Source organism: Miscanthus floridulus, chromosome 4 (assembly GCF_019320115.1).
Source record: "Miscanthus floridulus cultivar M001 chromosome 4, ASM1932011v1, whole genome shotgun sequence".
NCBI classification, from domain to species: Eukaryota; Viridiplantae; Streptophyta; class Magnoliopsida; order Poales; family Poaceae; genus Miscanthus; species Miscanthus floridulus.
In genome coordinates this window covers 13193542-13218767 of record NC_089583.1, presented here as the reverse complement: position 1 = coordinate 13218767, position 25226 = coordinate 13193542, and the positions used below count along the sequence as shown (strand labels likewise).

At 47.0% G+C, this 25226-nt stretch overlaps 2 protein-coding genes and 1 pseudogene across 3 annotated transcripts; 2 read left to right on the top strand and 1 right to left on the bottom strand.

Annotated features, from left to right (window-relative positions):
* The first annotated feature begins 304 nt into the window (after positions 1–304).
* Positions 305–7452, top strand: LOC136548067 (uncharacterized). The gene is made up of 4 exons (XM_066539714.1): positions 305–1357; positions 2008–2197; positions 4822–5054; positions 6487–7452. The coding sequence occupies exons 1-4, from the start codon at positions 305–307 to the stop codon at positions 7450–7452; spliced, it is 2442 nt and encodes an 813-aa protein (XP_066395811.1).
* Positions 7453–8477: 1025 nt separating this feature from the next.
* On the top strand, positions 8478–10095 carry LOC136550968 (probable ribose-5-phosphate isomerase 3, chloroplastic; annotated as a pseudogene).
* Positions 10096–16253: 6158 nt separating this feature from the next.
* LOC136550967 (serine/threonine-protein kinase Nek3-like) lies at positions 16254–21450 on the bottom strand. 2 transcript variants are annotated; one of them, XM_066542550.1, is made up of 15 exons: positions 21220–21450; positions 20712–20840; positions 20558–20624; positions 19642–19707; positions 19444–19490; positions 19311–19356; positions 19130–19210; positions 18997–19039; positions 18826–18875; positions 18658–18739; positions 18513–18562; positions 18359–18432; positions 18185–18236; positions 17657–18100; positions 16254–17347 (listed from the first exon to the last, which is right to left on the bottom strand). In XM_066542550.1, exons 2-15 carry the CDS (start codon positions 20795–20797, stop codon positions 16781–16783), a joined length of 1755 nt encoding a protein of 584 aa, XP_066398647.1. In that variant the 5' UTR covers positions 20798–20840; positions 21220–21450; the 3' UTR covers positions 16254–16780. The 2 variants fall into 2 exon arrangements, with proteins under 2 accessions (XP_066398647.1, XP_066398648.1); XM_066542551.1 differs by having other exon boundaries at positions 16255–17344; positions 21220–21446.
* Positions 21451–25226: the final 3776 nt, after the last annotated feature.

The following is a 25226-nucleotide window of genomic DNA, read 5'->3' as shown; positions in this document are numbered from 1 at the left end:
CTTGAAGCAGATAGGATCGGTGTCAGAATATCATATTGAGTTTGAAAGGCTGGCTCATGGGATGCTTCTGTACAATGATCATTATGATGACACTTTCTTTGTGACCCGTTTTATGGCTGGATTGAAGGAAGAGATCAGGGCTGCTATCGCCTTACATCGTCCTCAAGATGTTGCTACAGCCAGTGTGTTGGCTGCTTTATAGGAAGATGAGTTGAGTCGTTGTTGGTCAAAACCCTTTGGGCGGGATTTCACCAAGAATGGGTTCAAGCCGTCAGCTAACAAACTGAAGGGTGCTGATGGAGAAATGGGTAAAACCAACCTGAACAAGTCTGATCAGGGGGACAAGTTAGCAACACTCAGGGACTACAGGCGTCAAAATGGCCTCTGTTTCAAGTGTGGGGGTAAGTGGGATAAAGCTCACAAGTGTGCTGCCCAAATTCCTCAGCATGTGTTAGAAGAGTTGTTAGATGCTTTGGAAGATGATGGTCATGAGATGGATTGTTCTGAGGAAGAAGTTGTAGAGGATGTGGTGTTAGCTGTGGGACAGACTCCATCTGATGATGTGATCAGAAGAAAAACAATGAAATTGTGTGGCAAGATTGCAAAAGTGGAAGTGTTGATTCTTGTTGATTCTGGAAGTGTGGGAACTTTCATAAGTGAGCAGTTGGCCAGTAAACTTCAGTTGCAGACTGTTGATTGTGCTCCAGTTCATTTTGTGGCAGCTGATGGGGGTCCTATGGTTTGCTCACAGAGAGTGGAAGAATTACAGTGGGCTGTTCAAGGGCATACACTTGTATCCTCAGTTGGCATTCTTCCATTGAAAAGCTTTGACATGATTTTAGGCCAGGATTGGTTGGAATCTCATAGTCCTATGTGGGTTCACTGGCCACATAAAGAAATGAGGTTTACCAAGGATGGCCAGAGGATATCATTAAAAGGTGTAAAACAGGATCTGACCAAGTGCACTCCACTATCTGGTCAAAGGCTAAAAGGGCTGCTGAATAGGAAGGCTGTTACCCATTGTGTGCAGTTCAAGCTTGCTGAAAATGAGGTCTTACAGGTGGAATGTGAAGAAGTTCATGCTATCAAGGCTGTGTTGACAGAACAGGAGTTGTTGCCTGAAATCAAACAGTTATTAGAAGAGTATGCTGACTTGTTCCAGACCCCAACAGCATTACCTCCACAGAGACAGTTTGACCATCATATACAGCTAATACCAGGGGCTCAACCTGTGAACATCAGACCCTACAGGTATTCACCAGCTCAGAAGGATGAGATTGAAAGTCAACTGTCTGAAATGCTGAAAAATGGAATCATAAGGCCTAGTGCTAGCCCCTATGCATCTCCAGTCCTGTTGGTGAGAAAAAAAGATGAGTCATGGAGATTTTGTGTAGATTATAGGAAGAACTGATAGATGAGCTGGCAGGAGCTCAGTGGTTCTCCAAACTGGACTTTAGGGCAGGTTATCACCAGATTTGCATCACTCCTGAGGATACCTTCAAGACAGCATTTAAAACTCACAATGGTCTATATGAATTCTTGGTTATGCCCTTTGGATTGACTAATGCCCCAGCAACCTTTCAAGGCATCATGAACATAATCTTTCAGAAGTTGTTAAGAAAAGGGGTGCTAGTGTTCATGGATGATATCCTCATTTATTCAGCAACACTTGAGGAACATTTGAAACTGTTGAAGGAGGTATTTGATATCCTCAGGAAGCATCAGTTTTATATCAAGTTGTCTAAGTGCTCATTTGCTACTGCTGAGGTGGAGTATTTGGGACACTGTATCTCTGGAGCTGGGGTATCAACTGAGCCATCTAAAATTATTGCTGTAAAAAACTGGCCTCAACCAAAGAATTTGAAGGAACTCAGAGGGTTCTTGGGGTTGACTGGGTATTACAGGAAATTCATTAGGCACTGTGGCCTGATTAGTAAGCCCTTATCTGAGTTACTCAAGAAGGGTGTGCCTTATATTTGGACATCTATCACTGACAATGCCTTTCAGCAACTCAAACAGGCTTCGATTCAGGCTCCAGTATTGGCCATCCCAGATTTTTCACAACCTTTTGTACTGGAAACTGATGCCAGTGATTTGGGATTTGGTGCTGTGTTAATGCAAAAGGACCATCCAGTAGCTTATCTCAGTAAGGCTGTCTGTACTAAGAATCAAGGTTTATCCACTTATGAGAAGGAATGTATGGCAATTTTGATGGCTGTGGACAAGTGGAGACCTTACTTACAGCATCAGCCCTTCATCATCAAAATTGATCACAGGAGTTTGCTTCACCTTACTGATCAAAGGATCCTAACTAAAATTCAACAAAAAGCCTTAGTCAAGCTTATGGATCTGCAATACAGAATTATCTACAGACAGGGTCCTTCAAACCTTGCTGCTGATGCTTTGTCTAGGAAAACTCAAGAGCAAGTCATTCGTGCCTTGGCCATTTCGGATTCATCCTGGTTACAGAAGGTAGTGGATGTCTATGAAGATGATTCTGAGGCTAAAGAATGTGGCAGAACCACCTAATTTAACGCCTCACACGAGTGCTTGTCTTCCATTAGACACTAAGCACTTGAGGGAGAACACTAAATTACTCGATTCCGTCGGGCACACCCCAGGGGAGAACCCGAAAATCCACATTTTTGCCACCAGGATCACAAATGAGAGAATAAAGCTTACATCATTCTTAACCATTTCTTACATCACTTTACACGTACATCAGAGTATAACATTTATTATTATAACAGCGGAATGTAATCGTATTATCAGAGTTATAAACAATTTAATTGAACAGCGAAATATAAACATGTGATCAGAATTACAGCGGAAATAAATATCTAATCATGTCATGATGAAGTATTGATATATATGGACTACGGCAACAGATTATGAAACTTTCATTTATAAAAGTATTTGGTGAGAGTTATAAATAACAACTACGATCGCAGCGTAAAGGAAATCCTCTCTGAGCCCACCAGGAGGAAATCCACACACAAAGGTCAGCTCAAGCCACCACCTGTTACCTGCAACAGGAGGAATAAAACTCTGAGTACTCAATTGTACTCAGCAAGACTTACCCGACAGGAGAAAAGAAAAGACTCCAAGGATATGCAAAGCTATTTGGTTTGTGGGTTTATTGCATTGCAGGAAGCATTACTAAGCGTGCGTCATTATATTTGATTTTTAATAATAGTCGCATTGGTTCATTAACTAACCATTATATGTAAGCACCTGTGCTACTTTCAAGCAGGTGGTAAGCAATCAGATTTCCTTTTCCATCTTTCATCTTCAGTTCTTACTACGATGCTAAACCGCAGACAAGCCGTACCGGATAGCCCGGCGATTCGCGAATCAATGCCCCCAGCTGGGTACCCCGAAAACACATGCCCCGCTTGTATCCAAGGTACAAGCAGGACCAACCCACTACCCTCCTGTCCCGGGTGTCCAGGTCCCCGTCCAAACTGGGACTCCAAGCCCCCGTCCCTGAGTCCCGGACTCAGTGCGGTGCAAGGACCTCCTCCACCAAAATAAAACCCTAACAGTCGGTCCGGAAAGAGTCGGATCCGCGACAAGAGAGCAACAAGTCTTCCAAGCGCCCATACACAAGTATGTGCTCGGGATAATAAGTCTGTGACCTGCCTAGAGTCATATGCAACGATCGGTCCTTAACCGACCAGACAGGGAAAGACAGTGTAACCAAGCTATGACCCGCCTCCGCGGCGACACAACTTCTTACACCCACCAATACCCAAACCATATCCCTACCCGATCATCATTTTCCTTTCCACCATTTTATATATTCCAAGTGATAATCATATAGTAACATATTTTCTATATCTCGTGAATGACAAGCAATCACTCGACTTCTACCGGAGTCCTGTAGCATAGCAATCTACACGATCCTATCATACCAGTAAGACTCATATGATAAAGATATATATATATATATATATATATATATATATATATATATATATATATATATGCAAGTGAGTTTCATTCAACTCCTTGAAACTTAATGCACAATTATAATTTAAACTGCAGAAAGTAGGGGTTATGCATCGGGGCTTGCCTGGGTAAGATATCTATTAAAAGTTAGTATCTGCATCTTCAGATCATCCATCATCAGCTGAATAACAAGCCCATTGCATCTGGAGAGAATATCATTACACCATCTTTGGATTTTCAATCACCCTTCGATCGATCCGTTGATCCCTCATCGTACCTATATGATATGCATTGATGCAAATGCATAGATATAAATAATCAACGATAGCCGAAAAGCTTAGAAATCCGATAACGTCTCACAAGCTAACGCGATAGCTCTAACGCGGGTCTACGTATCCATATTGTCGAATAAGGCGTTACTTCCCAACAATTGTTCTAGTTATACAAACCCGAGTTACTTCTTTATCTCATTTCACCCATCTAATCTTTATTCAGAATAGGGCCTCATTATCTATTTAGTAAACTAATTATTCTGGAGCTATAAAAATTATAGTAAGTACCTAATATTGCTAGGAGCCTAATGTGAAATTTTCAGATTCAACACTATTACCAATTTACCGTACCAATTCCTACAAATTTTAATCTATATAATGTTCAGCTTTCTAATTAGACTTTATGAGCCTATCATCATAACAGCTAACTGTGAACTAACTACACTAACAAATAGATGGCATTATTGTGAACCTAATAAACTTAGTTTCACTATTTTTGGACATCTACACAATTTACTACGATTTATCAAAGTTCAGCTAAAATCTTTATTGAATAAACATTTCCTATTTTACTGGAAATTGAAAAATGCAATCACAGCGCGGCCCAACAGTGGCAGCGGCCCAGCGCGGGAGAGAGCGCGCGCGCGGCCCGGCAGCGGCAGCGGCGCGAGCGCGGCCCAGCGCAGCGGCCGGCGTGCGGGCGCAGCCCAGACGGCGGGGCGCGCGCGAGCGCGGGCAGGCCGGCCCGGCATGGCAGCGCGGCAGCAGCAGGCCACGGCGATGCGCAGGCCTAGCGGACGCAGTGCGAGCAGGCCGGCGCGGCAGGAGCAGGTGGGCGCGAGCAGGCCGAGCGCGGCGGCGCTGGCCCAGCGCGGACATGAGCGCGAGCAGGCCCAGCGCGGTGGCGCTGGCCCAGGCGGCTGCAGAGGCTGCCCACAGGCGTATTTCAATGTATTGACTGATTAATTTTCCTACACGAAAGCGGCTCTAAAATAGGTGTGACGCAGGGATGACATCATGCCGATGTCAACAAGCTAACAACAACAGTACGCACCTCCGGCTGCTTTGTTTTCTTGCTCAGACGCGGTGCGGTGGAGTTCGTCGGCGCTGCTACTAGCTCGATGTCGAATAGCGCGATGGGAGTATGGCTAACTGGAAAAATGGTGGAGTGCTGCTAGGCTACTTTGCAGAGGCGACCGCGTTCGGAACTTAAAACAGCCGGTGATGACGAAACTTGCATTGTCTCCCCAACATCGTACTACCGCACAGTGACGAGTTAGGCACCGACCTCTCATTCGTCCTTTCACACGTGCACGAAATTAAGGATGGGCTAGTACAATGGTTTGGCCGGCCACCGTCCAACACAACGTGACGACAACTCTGCGTGGCTTTGCGTGCAAACATGAAAGCAAGAGCAAATTCACATGCATGCGTTCATTAGCCTTTTTGTTTAAATAAAAATCCGTTTAGGACACCAAATAATATAACGTGACATGCAATGTAACATTCATTTCGTGCTTATCAACATAAACCCGGTCGTGTATATATATATATATATATATATATATATATATATATATATATATATATATATATATATATATATATATATATATATATATATATATGTATATATGTGTATATATATATATGTATATATGTGTATATATATATATGTATATATATATATATATATATATATGGATCGTTATATTTATTAATGGATTTTATTTTATTTATAAAAGTTGCTTTTCCCGCTTAATCTAATAGAACAAACCGTTCGCTATTTATTTGCTAGAATCGTTATGGACATTCCTAAATATTTCACTGCGTAATTTAACTTGAGCGCTTAATTCGAGTCCGTGAAACTAAGTCACCCAAGATTCGCTTATCGCCTCAAGTACGTTTAGATTAAAAATTCTGAAAACTCGTTACGAAAATTTTTACTTAGGCCTAAAATGTGGTGCTAAATAAAATCATAACACCGGGGTGTTACAAAGAACTGGTGGCAAAGCTCCATTCAAGCAATGGTGAGTGTGGGCCATTTACTTTACATGATGGGTTGATCAGGTGCAATGGTAGAGTCTGGTTGGGTAAAAATGAGTTGGCCCAATAGCATGTCATGTTGGCAGTACATTCTTCTGGAGTGGGTGGTCATTCAGGGTTTCTGGCAACATTGCATAGGATTAAGCAGTTGTTTGCTTGGCCTAATATGAAGCAACATGTTAAGCAGTTTGTGGCAGCTTGTGAAACCTGTCAACAGGCCAAAGTGGAACATGTAAGAGTGCCTGGATTATTGCAGCCCTTGCCTGTTGCTGATCAGGCTTGGCAGACTATCTGCATGGATTTTATTGAAGGGTTGCCAAAATCAAATAGATTTGATACCATTTTGGTGGTTATTGACAAATTCACCAAGTATGCTTATTTCATTTCACTGTCACATCCATTTACTGCATTACAAGTTGCCCAGGCTTTCATGGAAAATGTGTATAAGCTGCATGGTCTACCTACTGCAATTATATCAGACAAGGATAAAGTGTTCACCAGTCACCTTTGGACAGAGCTGTTTAGGTTGACTGACACAAAGTTGCTTATGAGTTCATCATATCACCCACAGACTGATGGACAATCTGAGAGACTGAATCAATGCTTAGAGACTTTTCTGAGGTGTGCTGTTCACTCCTGTCCTAAGCAGTGGCATAAGTGGCTTCCCTTGGCTGAGTATTGGTACAATACCAATTACCAGTCTTCATTGGGCTACTCTCCTTTTCAAGTGTTATATGGTCATTCTCCTCGGCACTTTGGGATATCTAATGAGGTCAGTTTTCATGCTCCAGATCTGGATCAGTGGTTGACTGAGCGACATTTGTTGGAAGATGTAGTTAAACATCATCTACATAGGGCTCAGCAAAGGATGAAAAATCAGGCTGACAAGAGGAGATCTGAAAGGGAATTTGCTGTTGGAGATTTGGTGTATCTCAAGTTACAACCCTATATTCAGTCCTCCATTGCTGCCAGGTCTAATCAGAAGTTGAGTTTCAGATTCTATGGGCCATTCAAGATTGTGGCTCAGGTTGGCAAGGTGGCTTATAGGCTGGAGCTCCCACCGGAAGCTAAGATTCACCCGGTTGTCCACGTTTCACAACTTAAGCAGCATATTCCGGCCTCCATGGTGGTGGATGGGGATATTAGATTACTGCTATACCGGTGGATCATTCTATTGCTTTGACACCTGTCAGTTTTCAGGCATCACGCATGGTTCACAAAGGGGCTTCGGTGCTCTCAGAGATTCAGGTCCGGTGGTCTGGGTGCTCGCCTAATCTGACGACTTGGGAAGAGGCGTCAGATTTACGATGACGCTATCCATCAAGCCCAGCTTGGGGTCAAGCTGGATTTCAAGGGAAGGGGAATGTCATGAAAAAGAGGCATAAGACCAAGGCACACGGCACTGTTGGTCGTCCGACAACAAAGGAAGCGGAGGTGAATGTTGACAGGATTAGTGGCTGACGGGTGGACCCGTGTTAGTTAACTTAGTTGTCAAGTTAGTCGGTTGATTGGCGGTTCACGGGCGGTTATATAAGCCCGATGTAACATTGGACTCGGCATCGATGAAATAACTGAACTCTGAAACTATTCTGTCTGTTCTTCCTCGTGCTGTTCTTGCTCTTCCCTGCCTAAATTCCCTTCCAATTCCATTCTGGAACCCAGTTATCGTCCGATCCCCCAAGGATCGTGACATTTTGCTTGGATAGTAAGGAGTACTATAGCAATTGCTAGGCTTTATTGTTGAATTTATACTGAATTATTAGCATTTCAGGTGACCCCAGCCGGAGCTATTGTTCATGCCCTGAAGCGGACTACCCTTGAAGTTGCATTCATCTGTAAGGCAGCACATATCCTTCGCCGAATACACATAATATTGTTGGTTCAGTTTGGCATTACAAGGTTTAGAGGTAACCCAAGTCATAGTTTTCAAATGAACTTGTTGCACAAATAAGTGCTGCCATTATCTACTTCTAGACACACAAAAGTTAATCTTTTTGAATGTCACAAAAGTTAGTCTTTTGCTCTGATGTCCTCACAAATTTGATCACAAAAGTTCATCTTTGCTCTGATGTCCACACAAGTTTGATTTCATGGTGATGTCCTACGTGGCAGCCAAATTATTTTTTTTTGAAAAAAAAATATATATCAAGAAATACGAGGAAGAAAAAGCCCTGGCCTTTAAGTCACCACCAACCAAAACCCAACTGACGATCACCATCGCCGCTGGCCTCCACCACCAACTCCCCATCGTCTCCCCCTCTTGGCTCACCTCACCTCACCTCCCCGAGCTGCAGCACCTCCCGCCACCCCACACGCGCCCGCCCCCATGGCCGCCACCGCGATCTCAGTCCGCCTCCACCCCCACCGCGGCGCGCCATGTCGCCTCCTCCGCCCGCCGCGCCCGCCTCGGGTCCGTCCGCGCGCAGTCCGCGCCGGCGGCGGCGGCCGCGCTGACGCAGGACGACCTCAAGAGGCTGGCGGCGGTGCGCGCCGTCGAGCAGGTGCAGAGCGGGATGGTGCTCGGGCTCGGGACGGGCTCCACGGCCGCCTTCGCCGTCGCCGAGATCGGCGCGCTCCTTGCCGCCGGCAAGCTCGAGAAGATCGTCGGCGTGCCCACCTCCAAGCGCACCTTCGAGCAGGCGCAGTCGCTCGGCATCCCGCTCTCCACGCTCGACGACCACCCGAGCATCGACCTCGCTATCGACGGTGCCGACGAGGTCCGCTTTTGTCTCATTGCCGCTTTTTTTTTTTTCTTCCTTTGGGTTGGTATGGGCTGTATAAACCAATCAAACCATCTTCAATCCCGGGGAAAAGCTTATACAGAAAATAAATCATCTCCTTTGATTGCTTCTTGGTAATATCTGTACTAGTGATTAGTGGTACCTGCGAGCTAGAGTTGCTGTCGTGTAAAGATTTGGACATGGAAGGTTTGACTTTGCACATACGTCATACCTTGTCCTGTTGCTGACTGCATGAAAGAAGATGAGTCCGTGTGTTATTTTGTCTGTTCATAGTGAGAAAAAGTGACTTTGGCCTTTAGCCTTTTTGTCATTTGAAAGGTTGTGTTTCGTTGGAATGTTCTGAAATTTTGTATTTTTGTGGTCAGGTTCCCAAAGTATCATAGGAAATATCAACAATTCGAAAACGGTCAATATTATGCCAACTTTATGCTGCTATTTTCTCCAAATGCTTACAGTTTTTTGGGGATTCCTGACTTCCTGTTGTATTCATCAAACCACTTTATTTTTGGTTGGCTAATTACATTCCTTAATTAAAATAGGTTGACCCTGACCTGAACCTTGTGAAAGGACGGGGTGGTGCTCTTCTTCGTGAGAAGATGGTTGAGGCAGCATCAGCCAAGTTTATCGTTGTTGTTGACGAGACAAAACTAGTTGATGGATTAGGAGGTAGTGGTCTAGCCATGCCAGTGGAAGTTGTGCAGTTCTGCTGGAAGTACAACCTAGTAAGATTGCAGGAACTGTTTAAGGAGGAAGGAGTCGAGGCCAAGCTTAGATTTGAAGGCGACAAGCCCTATGTCACTGACAACTCAAACTACATCGTCGATTTATACTTCAAGACGCCAATCAAGGATGCATTGGCAGCAGGACAGGAAATTGCAGCGTTGGAAGGAGTTGTTGACCATGGGTTGTTCTTGAACATGGCGAATTCAGTGATCATTGCTGGAACGGACGGTGTCAGTGTCAAAACGAAGTGAGTTTTTGAGTTACTTTGCTGGTTGTGTTGAATTTTACAATTTAATGTATAAGCTATTGGTGTAAGCAGGTAATAAGATGCTTCAATAAATATGTTCCCCAATGTTCCTCTAGTTCACATTCATACATTTAGTTTGTGCTGTGAGGATTGACAATCAATCTACTCTATTGTGGGATAAAAAGCCATTTTACTAGGTTGAAACTTCTGTTGATCCATAAAAATATTTGATTGATTCTGGTGTGTTATCTTGCAAGCTGTTGGACCAAGTGTCTTTGACATCTCTTGCACTACAGTGTTTTTAATGAACTTGGGCCCTGCATGTATATTTGTAAGATCAGAATGTCGTTCAACCTAGCAATCAAATTGTCTTTGAAAAATGGAAAGTTTGGCCAGAAAAACGTTTCTCCTAAAAACTGATTTTTGAGATGTTGCGGAAAAAATAAAATAAAATAAAATGTGAATGTTGCCTCCTGACTGCTGAATTTGGTAAATAAAGTGAGGCTGTATGCTACACTACATGTTGTCAATGATGCAAACTTCCAAAAAATAATATTTAGTGCAGAAAGAAAGGTTTGTGTATGTTGGCTGATATAACTAGGCAGAAGATGGTGTATATGTGCCACTTTCAGCAAATCAGTTCAAGTGTCTCCATGTTATATTGTTAGGAACAGAAGTTCGACATGAATCCCTAAACTACTTTCAGAAACCTGAGTTGGGAAAGGACCAATATGTGGGTGTATGATTTCAACAAGTGCTGCTTAGTTTTCACCAGTAAAACTTGGATGGAACTGGTCAACGACAATTGTGCTTGTATGGGATGAATTACCTGGTCCGGTTGAATTGTTTGGAAGGTCATCAGATTTTACTGATCAGGTAGGTTTTCATCAGCTTGAACTGGGGTGTAGAGTTGCAGCAAGTATATTTTTATGTTTTTGCGGTGACAAATGGAACAACAAGTAACAAGGACAGGCAAATGCATGCTGAGCCCAGGAAACGCAGGCAAGCAAGTTATAATGACATGCTCTCAACCCTGACACCAGCAAATTGGCAAATGCTTATGGTAGCTTTGGTGCAGTTGTGAAAGCCTTTTGTTTTGGAGAACAAATGTTGTGTCAAGGGCGTAGCGATCAAGGGTAGGCGGCCCTCGACTACGGAGTTCGTAGTCTCCTGCCGTGTCTTCCAGAACCGAAGGTTATGCCCCTCACGGTTGCCGGGCTTGAGAACGAGAGAGAGAGAGAGATGGGTAATTATTCTTCCTTCCTTACTCAAGTGCTGATTACACACATAAATAGCCCACGGCTAAACAGAATGGAGTAATTTCCTCCTAAATAAAAGGCTAAATATCTTCTATTGCCTAATTCTAGCCACTAATCTGTTGGGCCGCCTCCTCCTGTGCTTCATGTTCGGCTGCCCTGCGTATGTCGCGGGCGCGACGTCGCCTGGAGTAGGGGATGCCCTACATGACATCTCTCCCCCCCTCGACGACCAGCTCGTCCTCGAGCTGGAACGCTCGATACTGGGCGGAGAAGGCGTCGAGGTCTTCCCATGTGGAGGATGCTACTAGTTCTCCCTTCCAACGGATGAGCACCTGCCGAACACCGCGAGCGACGCGAGTGCGCACAGCACGTTCCGGCTCGGGACTGATGGCTCCATGATGAACAGCTGGCAACGGTGGTGGCGTCGCGGGAGGCGCGCCCACCCATTTCTTGAGGAGGCCGACATGGAACACGTCATGAAGCTTGGCGCGTGGAGGCAACTCGAGACGTACAGCCACCTCGTTGATGAGCTCGGTGACGCGGTACGGCCCAAAGAAGCGGGGCTGCAGCTTGCTCTTCGGCGCCTGAGAGAGGGAAGCCACCGGCCACTGACGAAGGCGGAGGAGCACCCAGTCCCCCACGGCATAGGAGACGTGGCGGTGAGCTTTGTCGTAGTAGCGCTTCTGGATTTCCTGGGCCTGCTCAAGGCGATGACGGACGTCGGCCAGGAACGCGTCACGTTCGGGCATTGTTTTGGCCACAGCAGCCACGCGCGTGTCACCCGCTTCATAGGATCTGATGGTGGGCGGGTCGCGGCCGTAGACCACGCGAAACGGCGTCTCCTGTAGAGAGGACTGGTACGCGGTGTTGTAAGTATATTCTGCCCAAGGCAGCCACCGCAGCCAGTCCCGCAGCCGGTCGCCGGAGAAACAGCGGAGGTACATGGCGATGACGCGGTTGGCAGCCTCCGACTGTCCATCGGATTGCGGATGAAACGCCGTGGTCATATGCAGCTTGGCGCCCATGAGCCGCATTAGCTCCCTCCAGAACATGGAGGTGAACACAGGATCGCGATCGGAAACCATGGATTGCGGCATCCCGTGGAGGCGTACAATGTCGGTGAAGAAACGCCTGTGCCACAGACTCAGCAGAGTACGGGTGAGCTAAAGGGATGAAATGACAGTACTTGCTGAAGCGATCCACCACCGTTAGGATGACGGATTTTCCTTTGACCTGGGGCAGCGCCTCGATGAAGTCCAGCCCGATGTCAGTCCACACGCCGGTCGGCACGGGCAGTGGGAGAAGGAGGCCGGCCGGCTGCAGATGCTCCGTCTTGAAGCGTTGGCACGTAGGGCAGGCGCGGACGTAGTCCTGGACGACACGGCGCATGTCGGGGAAGTGGAAATCACGCCGGAGGCGGTGGAGAGTGCGCTGCATGCCTTCATGCCCATCATCATGCACCGCGGCCACGATCTCCGGCAGTAGTGGCGAGGCCGGAGGGACGTACAGCCGGCCGTCGTAGGTGACCAGCCCGTCGACGAAGCCCCACGGAGCCGTGCGGGAGCCTGCGGCCAGCTCATCCCGGATGGCGACGAGGGCGGGATCGTGAGCATGTGCCTGACGTAGCCGCTCCATGTAGTCGAAGCGCGGAGCCGAGATGGCGAGCACTACGCCGTCCGGGGTGTCCCGACGGGACAGCGCGTCAGCGACGGTGTTCTGGGCGCCCGGTTTGTATTCCACCTCGAAGTCGAAGCCGAGAAGCTTGCCGACCCAGTGATGTTGCGGGATCGTCGCGAGGCGTTGGTCGAGGAGAAACTTCAAGCTGTAGTGGTCCGTCCGGACCGTGAAGCGCCGTCCCCACAAGTATGGGCGCCAGTGGCGGATGGCATGCACGAGCCCGATGAGTTCGCGCTCATATGCAGCGAGAGAGCGATGGCGTGGCGCAACGGGGCGGCTGAAGAAGGCGATGGGATGCTTGTCTTGGAGCAGCACCCCCCCCAAATCCGTGCGTAGAGGCGTCACACTCGACGACGAAGGGCCGTGTGAAATCCGGGAGCGCCAAGACCGGGGCCGAGGTGACGGCGGCCTTGAGGGCCGTGAACGCCGCCGCTGCCTCCTCGGTCCATGAGAACCCCTCCTTCTTCAGTAGCGCCGTCAGGGGAGCTGCGATGGAGCCGTAGTCGTGGACGAACTTGCGGTAATAACCCGCAAGACCCAAGAATCCGTGGACCGCGCGGGCAGAGCGCGGTTGGGGCCAGTCGGCCACCGCCTGCACCTTGGCGGGATCCATGGCGACGCCGGTGTCGGAGATGACGTGGCCGAGGTAGGCGATGGACGACGCCCCAAAGGCACACTTGGAGCGCTTGATGAACAGCTGGTGCTGCTGCAGCATGGTGAGCACGGCGCGGAGGTGGCGGAGATGGTCGGCCCAAGAGGAGCTGTAGATCAAAATGTCATCGAAAAACACTAATACGAACCGGCGGAGGAAGGGACGTAGGACGTCGTTCATGAGCGCTTGGAACGTCGCCGGAGCGTTGCACAGGCCGAACGGCATGACGAGGAACTCATACAGCCCGTCATGCGTGCGGAACGCCGTCTTGGCGATGTCGTCGGGCCGCATGCGGACTTGGTGATAGCCCGAGCGGAGGTCCAGCTTGGTGAAGAACTTGGCGTCGTGAAGTTCGTCGAGCAGCTCGTCGACGACTGGAATGGGGAAGGCGTCCTTGACGGTGATGGCGTTCAGGGCGCGGTAGTCCACGCAGAACCGCCACGAGCCATCGGCCTTCTTGACCAACAGAACGGGCGAGGAGAACGCCGAGGAACTCCGGTGGATTAGCCCTTGGGAGAGCATCGTGGCGCACTGGTGTTCCAGCTCGTCCTTGTGCGTTGCGGGGTAGCGGTATGGCCGCACGGCAACGGGCTGGGCGCCGGGCTGGAGGGTGATGCAGTGGTCGCGGGAGCGCGGTGGAGGCAGTCCTTGAGGCTCGGCGAAAACGGAGTGGAAGGAGTGCAGGAGCTCGTCGAGGAGGGACGCGGAGGTCGTGGTGGAGCAGATGGCCGCCGCCGTGGCGCCCTGGACGCACGGCCAGCAGATTGGGCGCCCCTGCCGGGTGAAGGACATGGTGCGGCGCTGGAAGTCCCACGTCACCGGCCCGAGCGTGCCGAGCCACTGGGCACCCAGCACGACATCATACCCTGCCAGCGGCATGACGAAGAGGTCGGTGCTGAACACGTCGCCCTGGACGGAGAACGTGACGTGGGGCAGGACGCCCGGGCAGGTGACTCGCTCGCCGTTGGCCACTGTCGCCGTCATGCGTGGCCGGGCGGAGATAGGGAGCCCGGTGCGGCGCGCTGCGGACTCCGAGATGAAGTTGTGCGAGGAGCCCGAGTCTAGGAGCGCGGAGAAGAGGACGCTGCCGATGGTGACGCCGATCTGGAGGGTGTCGGTGAAGCGTACCCCGGCGAGAGCGGAGAGGGAGAAACATGGCGAGGCCGTGGTGGGCGCCCCAGGTGCGGCCCGTATGGCGAGCACGGCCCCTCCTTGTCGCCTGGATCATCCGCAGCAGCGGCGCCGTCCCCCGCGACGTCATCGATCTCCACACCATCGAGGAAGAAGAGGCGGCGACAGAACCTGTTGTGGCCACGGGTGAACTTCTCATTGCAATTGAAGCACAGACCTTGGCGTCGTCGTTCCGCCATCTCCTCCTGGGTGAGGCGCCGTTGGTTGCCCTCGCCGCGACCTTGCTGGGCGGCCGCTGGAGGGGCAGGAAGCGCCAGGAGCGGCGCTGGCGCTGGCAGGGCAGCCCATGGCGCGGGGCCCGAGGGAACGCGCGGTGCTGGCCGCGTCGGTTGCTGCGCCGGCCGGTCGCTCTCCATCAGTTCCACTTGGCGTGCCAAGCTGATGGCCGCCGCGAGTGTGTCCGGATGGTGGATGCGGACGGCATGGCTGAGCGGCGGAAGAAGACCCCCGGTGAAGAGTTGAACGCGCTGTGCCTCGTCAAGTCGACCGGCGCGAGGTAGGAGGGCCTGGAAGCGATTGGCGTACTCCTCCACGGTCCCGGTGCGCCGGCATTCGGCGAGCTCGAACATCGGGGCAGATCGGAGCGGAGGCCCGAACCGTAGGGTCAGGAGATCTTTGAAATGGCCCCACGATGGCGTGCCCTCATCATCCTGAAGCTGCACGTACCACAGCTGCGCGACGTCGTCCAGGTGATAGGACGCCATGCGCACGCGCTCCTCCGCCATGGTTCGATGTTGGCGGAAGTAGGCCTCGCACTTGTTGAGGAAGAGCATTGGATCGATCGTGCCGTCGAAGCGGGGAAAATCCCACTTCTTATGTTTCGGGGAGAAGTCGTGATCGCGGTTCCCGTCCGGCCGGTGGCCGTCGGCGGTGCCAGAGGACGACGAGGTCTTGTCCTTCATGGCCGCCATGTCGGTCTTGAGGGTCTGCATCTCCGAGTTCATGTTCTTCAGCATGTCCATCACCTCGGCGAGAGATGGTTCGGACATAGTGGCGGCTGGGTTGGGTGCGGAGGCGGATGAGGATGCCGGTGATGGCGGCGCTGGTGGTGGGCTAGGGTTGGCGGCGGCTGGTGTAGGGGATGATGGCGCGGTGGCGGAGGAGGTTGAGGATCGACTTGACCGTGATACCAGGTTGTCAAGGGCGTAGCGATCAAGGGTAGGCGGCCCTCGACTACGGAGTTCGTAGTCTCCTGCCGTGTCTTCCAGAACCGAAGGTTATGCCCCTCACGGTTGCCGGGCTTGAGAACGAGAGAGAGAGAGATGGGTAATTATTCTTCCTTCCTTACTCAAGTGCTGATTACACGCATAAATAGCCCACGGCTAAACAGAATGGAGTAATTCCCTCCTAAATAAAAGGCTAAATATCTTCTATTGCCTAATTCTAGCCACTAATCTGTTGGGCCGCCTCCTCCTGTGCTGCATGTTCGGCTGCCCTGCGTATGTCGCGGGCGCGACGTCGCCTGGAGTAGGGGATGCCGTACATGACATGTTGATTGTTTATCTATGGGTCGTGCAGAGCAGCAAGGGACGGCTCTGAACCAGTTTTCTATAGAAGATATATATAAATCAAGAACAGAATTGAAGGATCATAAACACCAGATCTGAACCAGTTCTCTATAGAAGACATATAAAAATCAAGAACAGATCTGAAGGACCATAAACATCTCACTGTTTTCATGATCTGCAGAAAAATACAAAATGCAATGACAATGAAATGTCAATAGAAAATGGCTCTCCAAATGTCAATAGAAAATGGCTCTCCAAATGTCAACATGGTTTCAAGATACAATTTTACAGGCATCTAAGGTATTTTCATCTGATTGGTAAATTCTCAAGCATGTTATTACAGGTTTACAGAAACAGGACGATTGCCGAACTAACAACATGTCTACATGTTGCAGTATTCCACTAAGACCAGTCAAGTGAAAAAATCACAATACTTAAACTGCACAGGGTAGACTGAAGCTTGTTAAGATACAAAGCTATTGCAGGTTTAGTCTTGCACTTACAGGCCTCTGGTTATAGTCCAGTTTCTTTCAAACTCCTTGACAACCATATGACTGTCTCTCTTGGAGATGCCTTACCGGGTCCGAATGGCTTCAGCAAGATCCCCAACTCCTCAAACCTCTCCTGCTGTAGCAATTGGACACTGAACTCAAGCAATCCCTCCAGAGCCTCAGCTCTCTGCTGGTAAGACCTCGTGTCAAACCTTCTCTGCCTCCAATCAGATGAACTCCTAGGTGAATTGTCAGCACCAAGAAGGTCGATGTCAGGAGAGTCAATGTAGTTTTCGCTATCGCTTCGGAGCACTTGGAAAGTGCACTTGTCCTTGGTAATGGATTGATCAATGACAGATGGCGATGTGAGCTTTGTGATGCGATGCAATGGGTTTTGAAAGGATGCTAGTGGAAATTCAGCAATTCTGTCGATTCGAGGAGAGTTTACTGAAACGTCAGGAGATTTCAATCTGGTGAGAATGTCGGTGGCCTGCTTCTTATCAGGAGTTTTGACCATACGCATGGGGAGCGATTCTCTCCGTGTGGCTTGACCCGTTTGGTTTGTTGAAGACCTTGACGATGGAGGCTGCTGGTGTCAAAACAACATAAGTTATGCAGAATTGCTTCAAAGCTAACAAGTTGCCAATTAAAATATTTTAAGATGCCACAAGCAGCTAGAAGCAATCTTTCAACATTTTTCTTCTTGGTAAGAGGCAAGGAAATGTCAGTTTCTGAAAAAACTAGTTGCTCTTCATTTTCTGAAGAACAGGTTAGTGCATTAGTGGTGTCTACTGGGTAGGGACTGGTAATATCAACAATTATGTTGTGAAATCAACAATGACTGACAATAAGGCTACCAACAACTTGTTGACTTTTCAAATGGTCAGGTACTTCATACCTCCTTGTGAGCTGTTCTAGCATGAAATGTCTTTGAAGGTTCTAGATGTCTTCTTGGTGTCGATGAAGCTCTTCTCGGAGTAGGTGCAGGAGATCTTGTAACTTTTGAATACTTCTCATGTATCAGTTCGTCAGTAACATTCTTGGTGACTTGGTCTGGCAATCCCTCCATTTGTTCACTTAGTTCTGGGCAGTCTTTCCCAGTTGTAGAACCAGGACCGCCATGCCTAGAAGTGTCTTGGTCAAATTTTACAGCCCTCTCCAATTTAAATGAATGGCTCTTGCTGTATTTGGATGGACAATTGTCTTCGGCATCAGAAAGTGAAGCCTTATTTGTGACGTATTTGGTAGGAAGCTTAGCAGAGAACAAATTGCGAGGAGTCGATTTCAATTGGAGTTCGAACACGTAGGGCTGAAGGTGTGGATGCTTAAGCAGTTCTGCAGCCTGAAACAGAGGAACCGGGATGAATAAATAAGCTCAGATTTCAGGGTGAGGTGCAATTCGCAGTGATGGTGAACCAACAGATACATTTGGTCTATGATCTGGACTTTTGCGCAGCATGCTTTTGACGAGTCCCCTACTGTATGACCAGAGTAAAAAATTTCTTAGTATTTCATATTTAAGCTAAAAAGATATTATATGCTGAATCTTCATAAGGATTTCACAAGGACTGTGTATAAATTGTATAGGCCAATGACTTACAATGCACCAGAGTACATCGTTGGTAGAGGAGGTACAGCAGACTTGTTAATCTTATTTATCAGTGCTTGCATATCCTGTAAGAGTCGAAAATCACAAATGAAGGTACAGGTTATGATAAAACTAGATTTCATCAAAAACATGATGTGTTACTCACAAATGCTTTGAACGCAGGCTTGAAAGCAGCCATCTCATAGATGCAGCAGCCTGGAGAATGGACATTGCAGGAGTTTAGGTAAGATGACAGACACTCAATGTTCAGAAGAATAGGTGCAACTGAAAATTGATGTATACAATCTTACCAAGGGACCATATGTCAGACTTGGAACCATATGGAATGTCAGCAAGAAGTTCAGGGCACATGTAACTTGGAGTTCCCACAACCTTCAGAAGCAGCACATAATTAGAAACAGAAGCAACATCGACAGAGAAACACGTCAAACACCGAAGGGTCGAGCAAGAAAACTCACTGAACAAGCTAAATCGTCAGAAGTTAAGACTTTAGCAAGACCAAAATCACCTGTTTCAGACCACATGTTCGGAACAAAAGGGCGTTATAGTTGAATCATTTATATGAAGGACTTTATAAATACAGTACATAGTAATTTTTCCAAAACCACACTTGACAATAGGATGCTTACCAAGCCTTATGTTTTGATCCTTTGTGAGAAATATATTTGAGCACTGAAACAGTTACAAGGAGTGATGAGTATCGGTATCACTCAAGCAGCTTGAGTCCATTGCAGTGTAAGTAACATAAAGGTTATGGATAACCTTGACATCACGATGAAGGATATGATTGATATGCAAGTAATCAAGTGCCATCAGGAGCTGCACAAACCACATACAAAGTTTCTGCATGCAGTAAAAGGTGGACGCCACAAAGGGGCAAAGTTCAGTGAGCAGAATGTGAGGGTACAGAACAAACTATACAGAGTACAGACTAGTTAACTACCTCTTCTGAGAAATGGTTACTGTTAGCCTTCTTGATGGCCTCGGACCTGCATAGACCCAAAAAATGTTTTGGAACAGTGGTCACAATTGTAGTTTAGATCAATTAAGGGATGAAGTTTCAGAACTCGACATACATGTCCCCTCCCTCGCAGTAACCAATGACAATACACACGTAGCAACCCTGATAACAACAAAAATCGTTCCTTTTCAAGCAATTATGAGCATACACATCCTTCATCAGGACCATTGAAACATCAAGGAAAGGAACAAGACCGGAGATTGCCCTTCGGATGCTGCAACTGTGAACAGCAAGTACAGGGGACCATGCTCACCTTCTCTACCCAAGCCTCTTTGTATTCCACAATGTAAGGATTCCTTACTTTTGCAATGAGCTCCATCTGTATGAACATTCAGCAAGGGTGGTGAATCTTTCACATGTTTTGTGTAGGTTTATTCATGTATTAGCAAAATCGACCTGAAGGGATTAAGACTGCCCCCACAGCATTCCAAATAACAAGACCTTCTCACCAGGCCGAGAAAACCCTCGAACCCCCGCCCCATCCTTACACGGTGGCTTTCCGTCGCCCAAGTGAGAATTGGGCCGGTGCCCCCAGTGCTTTGGATATGGGATAGACGAGGGGATTTTTTTAACCTTAGCCTGAAATTCGCTCCCACGGGGAGTCGAACCCAGGACCTGAGGAGTGCCGCCAGGGCACTCTGACCAACTGGACTAGAGGCCCTTTGGCTTATTCATGTATTAGCAGTTTAGCACAAGATGATAATGACAAAACAAAGTCTGCTTCCTAACTAGCAGTCACGAATGCTCTACAAGGAAACAAAGGCGTTTGTCCCCTTGGAGAGCTCAATTTCTCTCCCTTTTGCAAAATTTATAACCACTTGTGTTCAAATTCAAATTCTTCATCAGAAACTGGACCACAAGGTGTGTTGCTAAACCATGAAGAATACTACAAGAAGGTACTAGGTCCAATCCAGCACCAAAATCTGAACCTTTTTCTTTTTCAGAGGAGCCAATTACATAGTTCTCTCTTTCTCTTCAGGAACCAAAATTTGAACCTTTTTCTTTTCAGAGGAGCTAATTACATATACATAGTCTCTCTCTCTCTTCAGGAACCAAAATTTGAACCTTTTTTTCTTTTCAGAGGACGTAATTACATAGCTCTCTCTCTCTCTCTCTCTCTCTTCAGGAACCAATTTCAAATTATAATTGGACAGAAAGTATGAGCATACCTCCTGGTGTGCTGATCGACGGCACCGGTTGGTCTGGCGTGCAAGGCGGATCTTCTTCAAGACATACCTGTAGCAAAATGAGCCAGGTTTCAGAGTGACACCATGGAAACAAAGCGCATCCATCCATTGTGGCAGCATCTGCCGGCCACCTCACCTTTTCCTCTCAACCTTGTGCCTCACCAGGAGCGCCGAGCCGAATGAACCCTTGCCAATCTGCTCCAACACCTCGTACTGCTCCATCCTTGTGATTGACTGATTGTGAAGCTCCTGGTTCAGAAATCACCTGCAAGGCGGACGAAGAATTTGTCAAAGAAATTAATTGTACCACTAAATGAAATGTTGTCAGAACATAAAAGAGAAGTTTTTTTTAAAAAAAATAGATAGTATGTCATAAACAAATTAAAACCACTTCAAATTTGGGAAGTATTGATTGTGAACAGTGCAAAAGAAACCCGTGCAATACTTCTCAATTCAAACTCACGGAATAGCATTTGAACACAAAAGGTGAAGGGTACGAAGCAAGAACTGATCACATGGAGAATTTAGAAATTGCAATGGACCAACTTAATCATCATCGAATTGATTCTTGAATGGGAACGTTGAATGTTGAATCGACACTGATGACGCTTAAAAGTGGAAGAGAATGAGGGTTCCCTCCTTACCTTGGGTGGCTAATGGATGAAGGGCACCTTGTTCTTGTTCTTCCTCAGTGCTCGGCTCCCATTTTTAGAGCGAGAAAGTATGGCTGATGGAGTGCACGGGAGAAAAAGAGAGAGGCGAGGGTTGACATGCTGACAACGAAATGGAGGGCTGGCTGTGCTTAGCTTGCTAGAGGCTTTCAAAGTTTTCAAAGTGCAGAGAGAGAAAGTGGTGGGAGCCAAGCACACACAAGACACAACACACACTGCACAGAGGCTCAGAGAGAGAAAGAGAGATTTGACTAAAAAAACCCCTTGGTTTAGTGTGGCTGCGTGTACTAGCACTATTCTTTATGGGCTTATTCGTATCCCCGGCCGTGATAGCGGAATTCATACGCGTTTCGTTGTACATGCCGTCCATAAAGGCTCGAGCAAGAAATTTTGATCGCCCCCAGTGCAGAATTTGTGCGTGGAAATATGCCGAAATTTGGTGGCTCTGATCGTACTGATTCTCGTGACACCAACCGAATAACTAATCATGGGAATTAACGGTTGATACCATGCTACTGCTTTGCTGCCGTGGCCGAATTAGTACCGGAGCAACCTTCAATGGCCAACAACCTCTGTTTGAGTATCAAAAAAAACAACCTCTGTTTGTTCTTCTCATGGCATCTGGGGAATTTTCTTGGCACCCCATTTCGAATAGGGGGAATTCACCTGAATGTTGTAGGAATTCGACTGTTCTCAATAATATCAAAATGTCAAACAAGCCTTAATTCAGGTTGGCCTTTTTGGAGAAAGGGCAAGAAAACTTTTTTTGTTGTCAAGGATTGTTGGTTTGCTCTTCAAGGAAACTATTTTTTAATGAACACTCAGGCGATAAAAATAGTCATAAAAATTAGTAACGTATTTTTTTTAACAAAAGTTATGATGTAGTACTCCATTACCCCACAAAACTGAACTTAAAAATCAACTTGTATGCAGAGGAAAAAAAAAGGAGAAATCTCACAAGTCATAGTGTAGATTGATTGAACAAACTGAAATAATTTGGGTGAGTAAATTGAGCTGAAATTTTGTTCAGAAGTTAAGCGAAACTGTATAGAAAGATCTCGTCAAGTCTATGAAGAGGTTGATGCCCTCTAGAACAAAGAAGAAAAAGACAGACATTATTTTGATGTTGCTTGATGGCCTCTATATATACCTTTTAGTTTCCCCTCTCTTTATGAATTTCCATTTTTTGTGCCCTAAATGGACATGAGTGGATAACTGGCGCCTTCTGAAGTTGCTTCAATTTAATAGAGCCATTGGAGACTTTCGTTAGCGCAAAGAATGCCACACACGTCGCATGGCTTGGTAGGGCACAGGATCCAGCTTTGTTCTCTGGTCCCAAACCAAATTAAACTATTTTAAATCTTATTTAATCGAAATGTTCCTTTCATCATATCAAAATAAAATACATAATTAATTTTCATTCAGAGCAAAGAGATCTCTGGCCTTCCAATTGGCACGTTCTGCATCCCCATCACACGCGTACTTGCACACGCTGCAGGACACACCTGAGCAAGATTTCCTGACAGGCACAATTTTTCTTGATCCGGAGCTCTGGACTAACCAAATTGAATATGACATTCTCTTTCCTTTTACGAAATATAAAATGTGTCACAGTTTTTCCATCTCTTTTTTAGTGAAATGTTTCTTTCATCATACTGTAATATTAATAATTTTCAATCAGATCAAGAGAATTATGTCATTCCAATTGGCACATTCTCCAACCACTCATCACACGCATCCGTGCACGCCGCAGGACATGCAGGTGTGTAAGCATTTCTGAATATTGCAGTCAGTACAAAGATTTTTGAGGCGCAGGTTTTATTCTTGATCGGGAACTCTGAACTAACACAATTAAAGAATATTGCATTTTCTTTCTTTTTAGGCAAAAAAGAAAAGCATTTTCCTAAAGATTGCGGTGTTTAAGTGTTAATCGATTTAGAGTTAATATATATCTTATATAGATTAAATACCTCTTAAGCTAATCAACATCAGCTGATGAATCCATGCATGATGATTGCGAGGAGTAGAGAACATAGCCACCGATAGCAAGAGGTGTCGTCTATGGTTACTCACCATCATCAATCTCAAGATATACTGGATGTTCATAGAGATAAGATCCACATGTGTTCGTATATAAGGGCGAGTAGATATGTGTATGATTGTCTACATATATACCTTGTTTCACGAAAAAAGATTAATAGTGAAATGAGCATAGCTTAATTTTTTGGATTGACCTTAAAAAAAATTTGGATTCTCTATGATGGAACTCTTCCCCTCCCTCGACAAAGTGCCAATATTTTTCTACATTTATTCCAAAGAAAAAGGCAAGAAGTGGTGTTAATTAATAGTTTAGTGGCAGAAGACATGTCCATTTTACGGTGATTTTGTCGATCTCAAAATTTACCAATTCAGTTGTTGCTCGCAAAAGTAGGGTGTGTATACATATGTTAATTAGGGATGGTGTGTGTATGTTATTTCGGTAATGCTTCGTTGCGGGCATCCTTCAGGACGGATCGACCCACGCTGCAGCACGTGTGCGATGACCAAGAAATTAAAAAAAAAAGCAAGGCGTATAGTTGCAGTCAAGCGGGCCCTCACCTGTTTTTTTTTTTGTGTGGGTCAGCATACGGGAGCGCGTGCGGCCGCTCGCTCGGCTGGGGATGCATGAGGCGTGTGGGGTACTGCTTGCGCTGTGAGCCTGTGACCAGAGAGAAGGACTGACGCTTGGATTTCGTGAGAGGAGTGTGGGGCCGCATCTGCATGCGCTGTTTGCTGGTCCCCATGATGGGTGACCGTGGACAGCTAAATGCTGGTCTATTTTTTCGAGCACCGTGGCCGGTTATTCCGATGCGCCGGCGTCGAGCTCCGTATGTTTCGTGTGCTTTAGGTGTACGTTTTATATGTTTTATCTGGATGTTGCATGTGTGTTTATTTGAATGTTGCAAAAGTAGATCTAGTGTTGCATATGCCATTGGTATATATGTATGTTTCAAATATTTCAGCTGTTTCAGAAGTAGGTTGTAAGTATTTTATCTGGATGTTGCATATGTTGTAGTGGCTATACACGTATGTTACACGAATATGTTCCAAATATTTTACATATTTCAGACGTACATTGCAACAAGTATTTTTATTAGCAAGCACGCGAAGCGCAGGCGGAGGCGGAGGCGGAGGCGGAGACAGTCCCGCGTGCATGCGCACTAGCATGCGTAGCAGCAGCAGGCATGCACGTGCGCTGCAGGCGGAGTGTTTTTATTAGCAAGCACGCGAAGCGCAGGCAGAGGCGGAGACAGTCCCGCGTGCATGCGCACTAGCATGCGTAGCAGCAGCAGGCATGCACGTGCGCTGCACGTGGGGCATGCAGCATAGTAGTTGCAACTACTCCGGTATTTAGGCCTAGTTTAGTTGTTGAAAATTTTGACAAAATGACACTATAGCATTTTCGTTGTTATTTAATAATTAGTGTCTAATTATAGTCTAATTAGGCTTAAAAGATTTGTCTCGTGGATTTTGTCTAAACTATGTAATTAGTTTTATTTTTTATTTATATTTAATACTTTATGCGTCTAAAGATTTGATGTGATAGAAAATCTTAAAAATTTTGACGTTTTAGAGGGAGACTAAACAGGCGATCTCTTCGATTGCCAAGCCACTTTATATTGGCTCGGTGTTGCACGCCAAAAGCGGCGACTTCCCTACGCCTTAACCCGTGGAGCGTGCATGTTCCATCCCCGAGGCAGGGCAGCATGCGTAGGTGCGTAGCAGCAGGAGGCGTTTGCGGGCGCGTGCAGCAGGCTAGGACAAGCGCTAGACATCGCGTTCGGACGTTCGGACGTTAGCCACCCATATACATGAGAAAAAATTACAAGACTTTATTTCCACTCAGACCAAGAGAATTCTGAAATTCGAATTGGCACGTTCTCCAAGTTCACATCACACGCGTCCGTCCGTCGACGCTGCAGGACACACGTGGTACAAAA

Excerpts from the sequence above, each read along its gene's own strand:
- LOC136548067 (XM_066539714.1), top strand. The coding sequence starts at position 305 with ATGGGTAAAACCAACCTGAACAAGTCTGATCAGGGGGACAAGTTAGCA. Across the intron at positions 1,358-2,007 it reads ATGCATCTCCAGTCCTGTTG|CAACTCAAACAGGCTTCGAT; the intron begins GTGAGAAAAAAA and ends AATGCCTTTCAG. Across the intron at positions 2,198-4,821 it reads ATCCACTTATGAGAAGGAAT|CGCGGCCCAACAGTGGCAGC; the intron begins GTATGGCAATTT and ends ATGCAATCACAG.
- LOC136550967 (XM_066542550.1), bottom strand. The coding sequence starts at position 20,797 with ATGGAGCAGTACGAGGTGTTGGAGCAGATTGGCAAGGGTTCATTCGGC. Across the intron at positions 19,211-19,310 it reads GTAACCATTTCTCAGAAGAG|AAACTTTGTATGTGGTTTGT; the intron begins GTAGTTAACTAG and ends TACTGCATGCAG. Across the intron at positions 18,740-18,825 it reads CTGACGATTTAGCTTGTTCA|GTTGTGGGAACTCCAAGTTA; the intron begins GTGAGTTTTCTT and ends CTGCTTCTGAAG.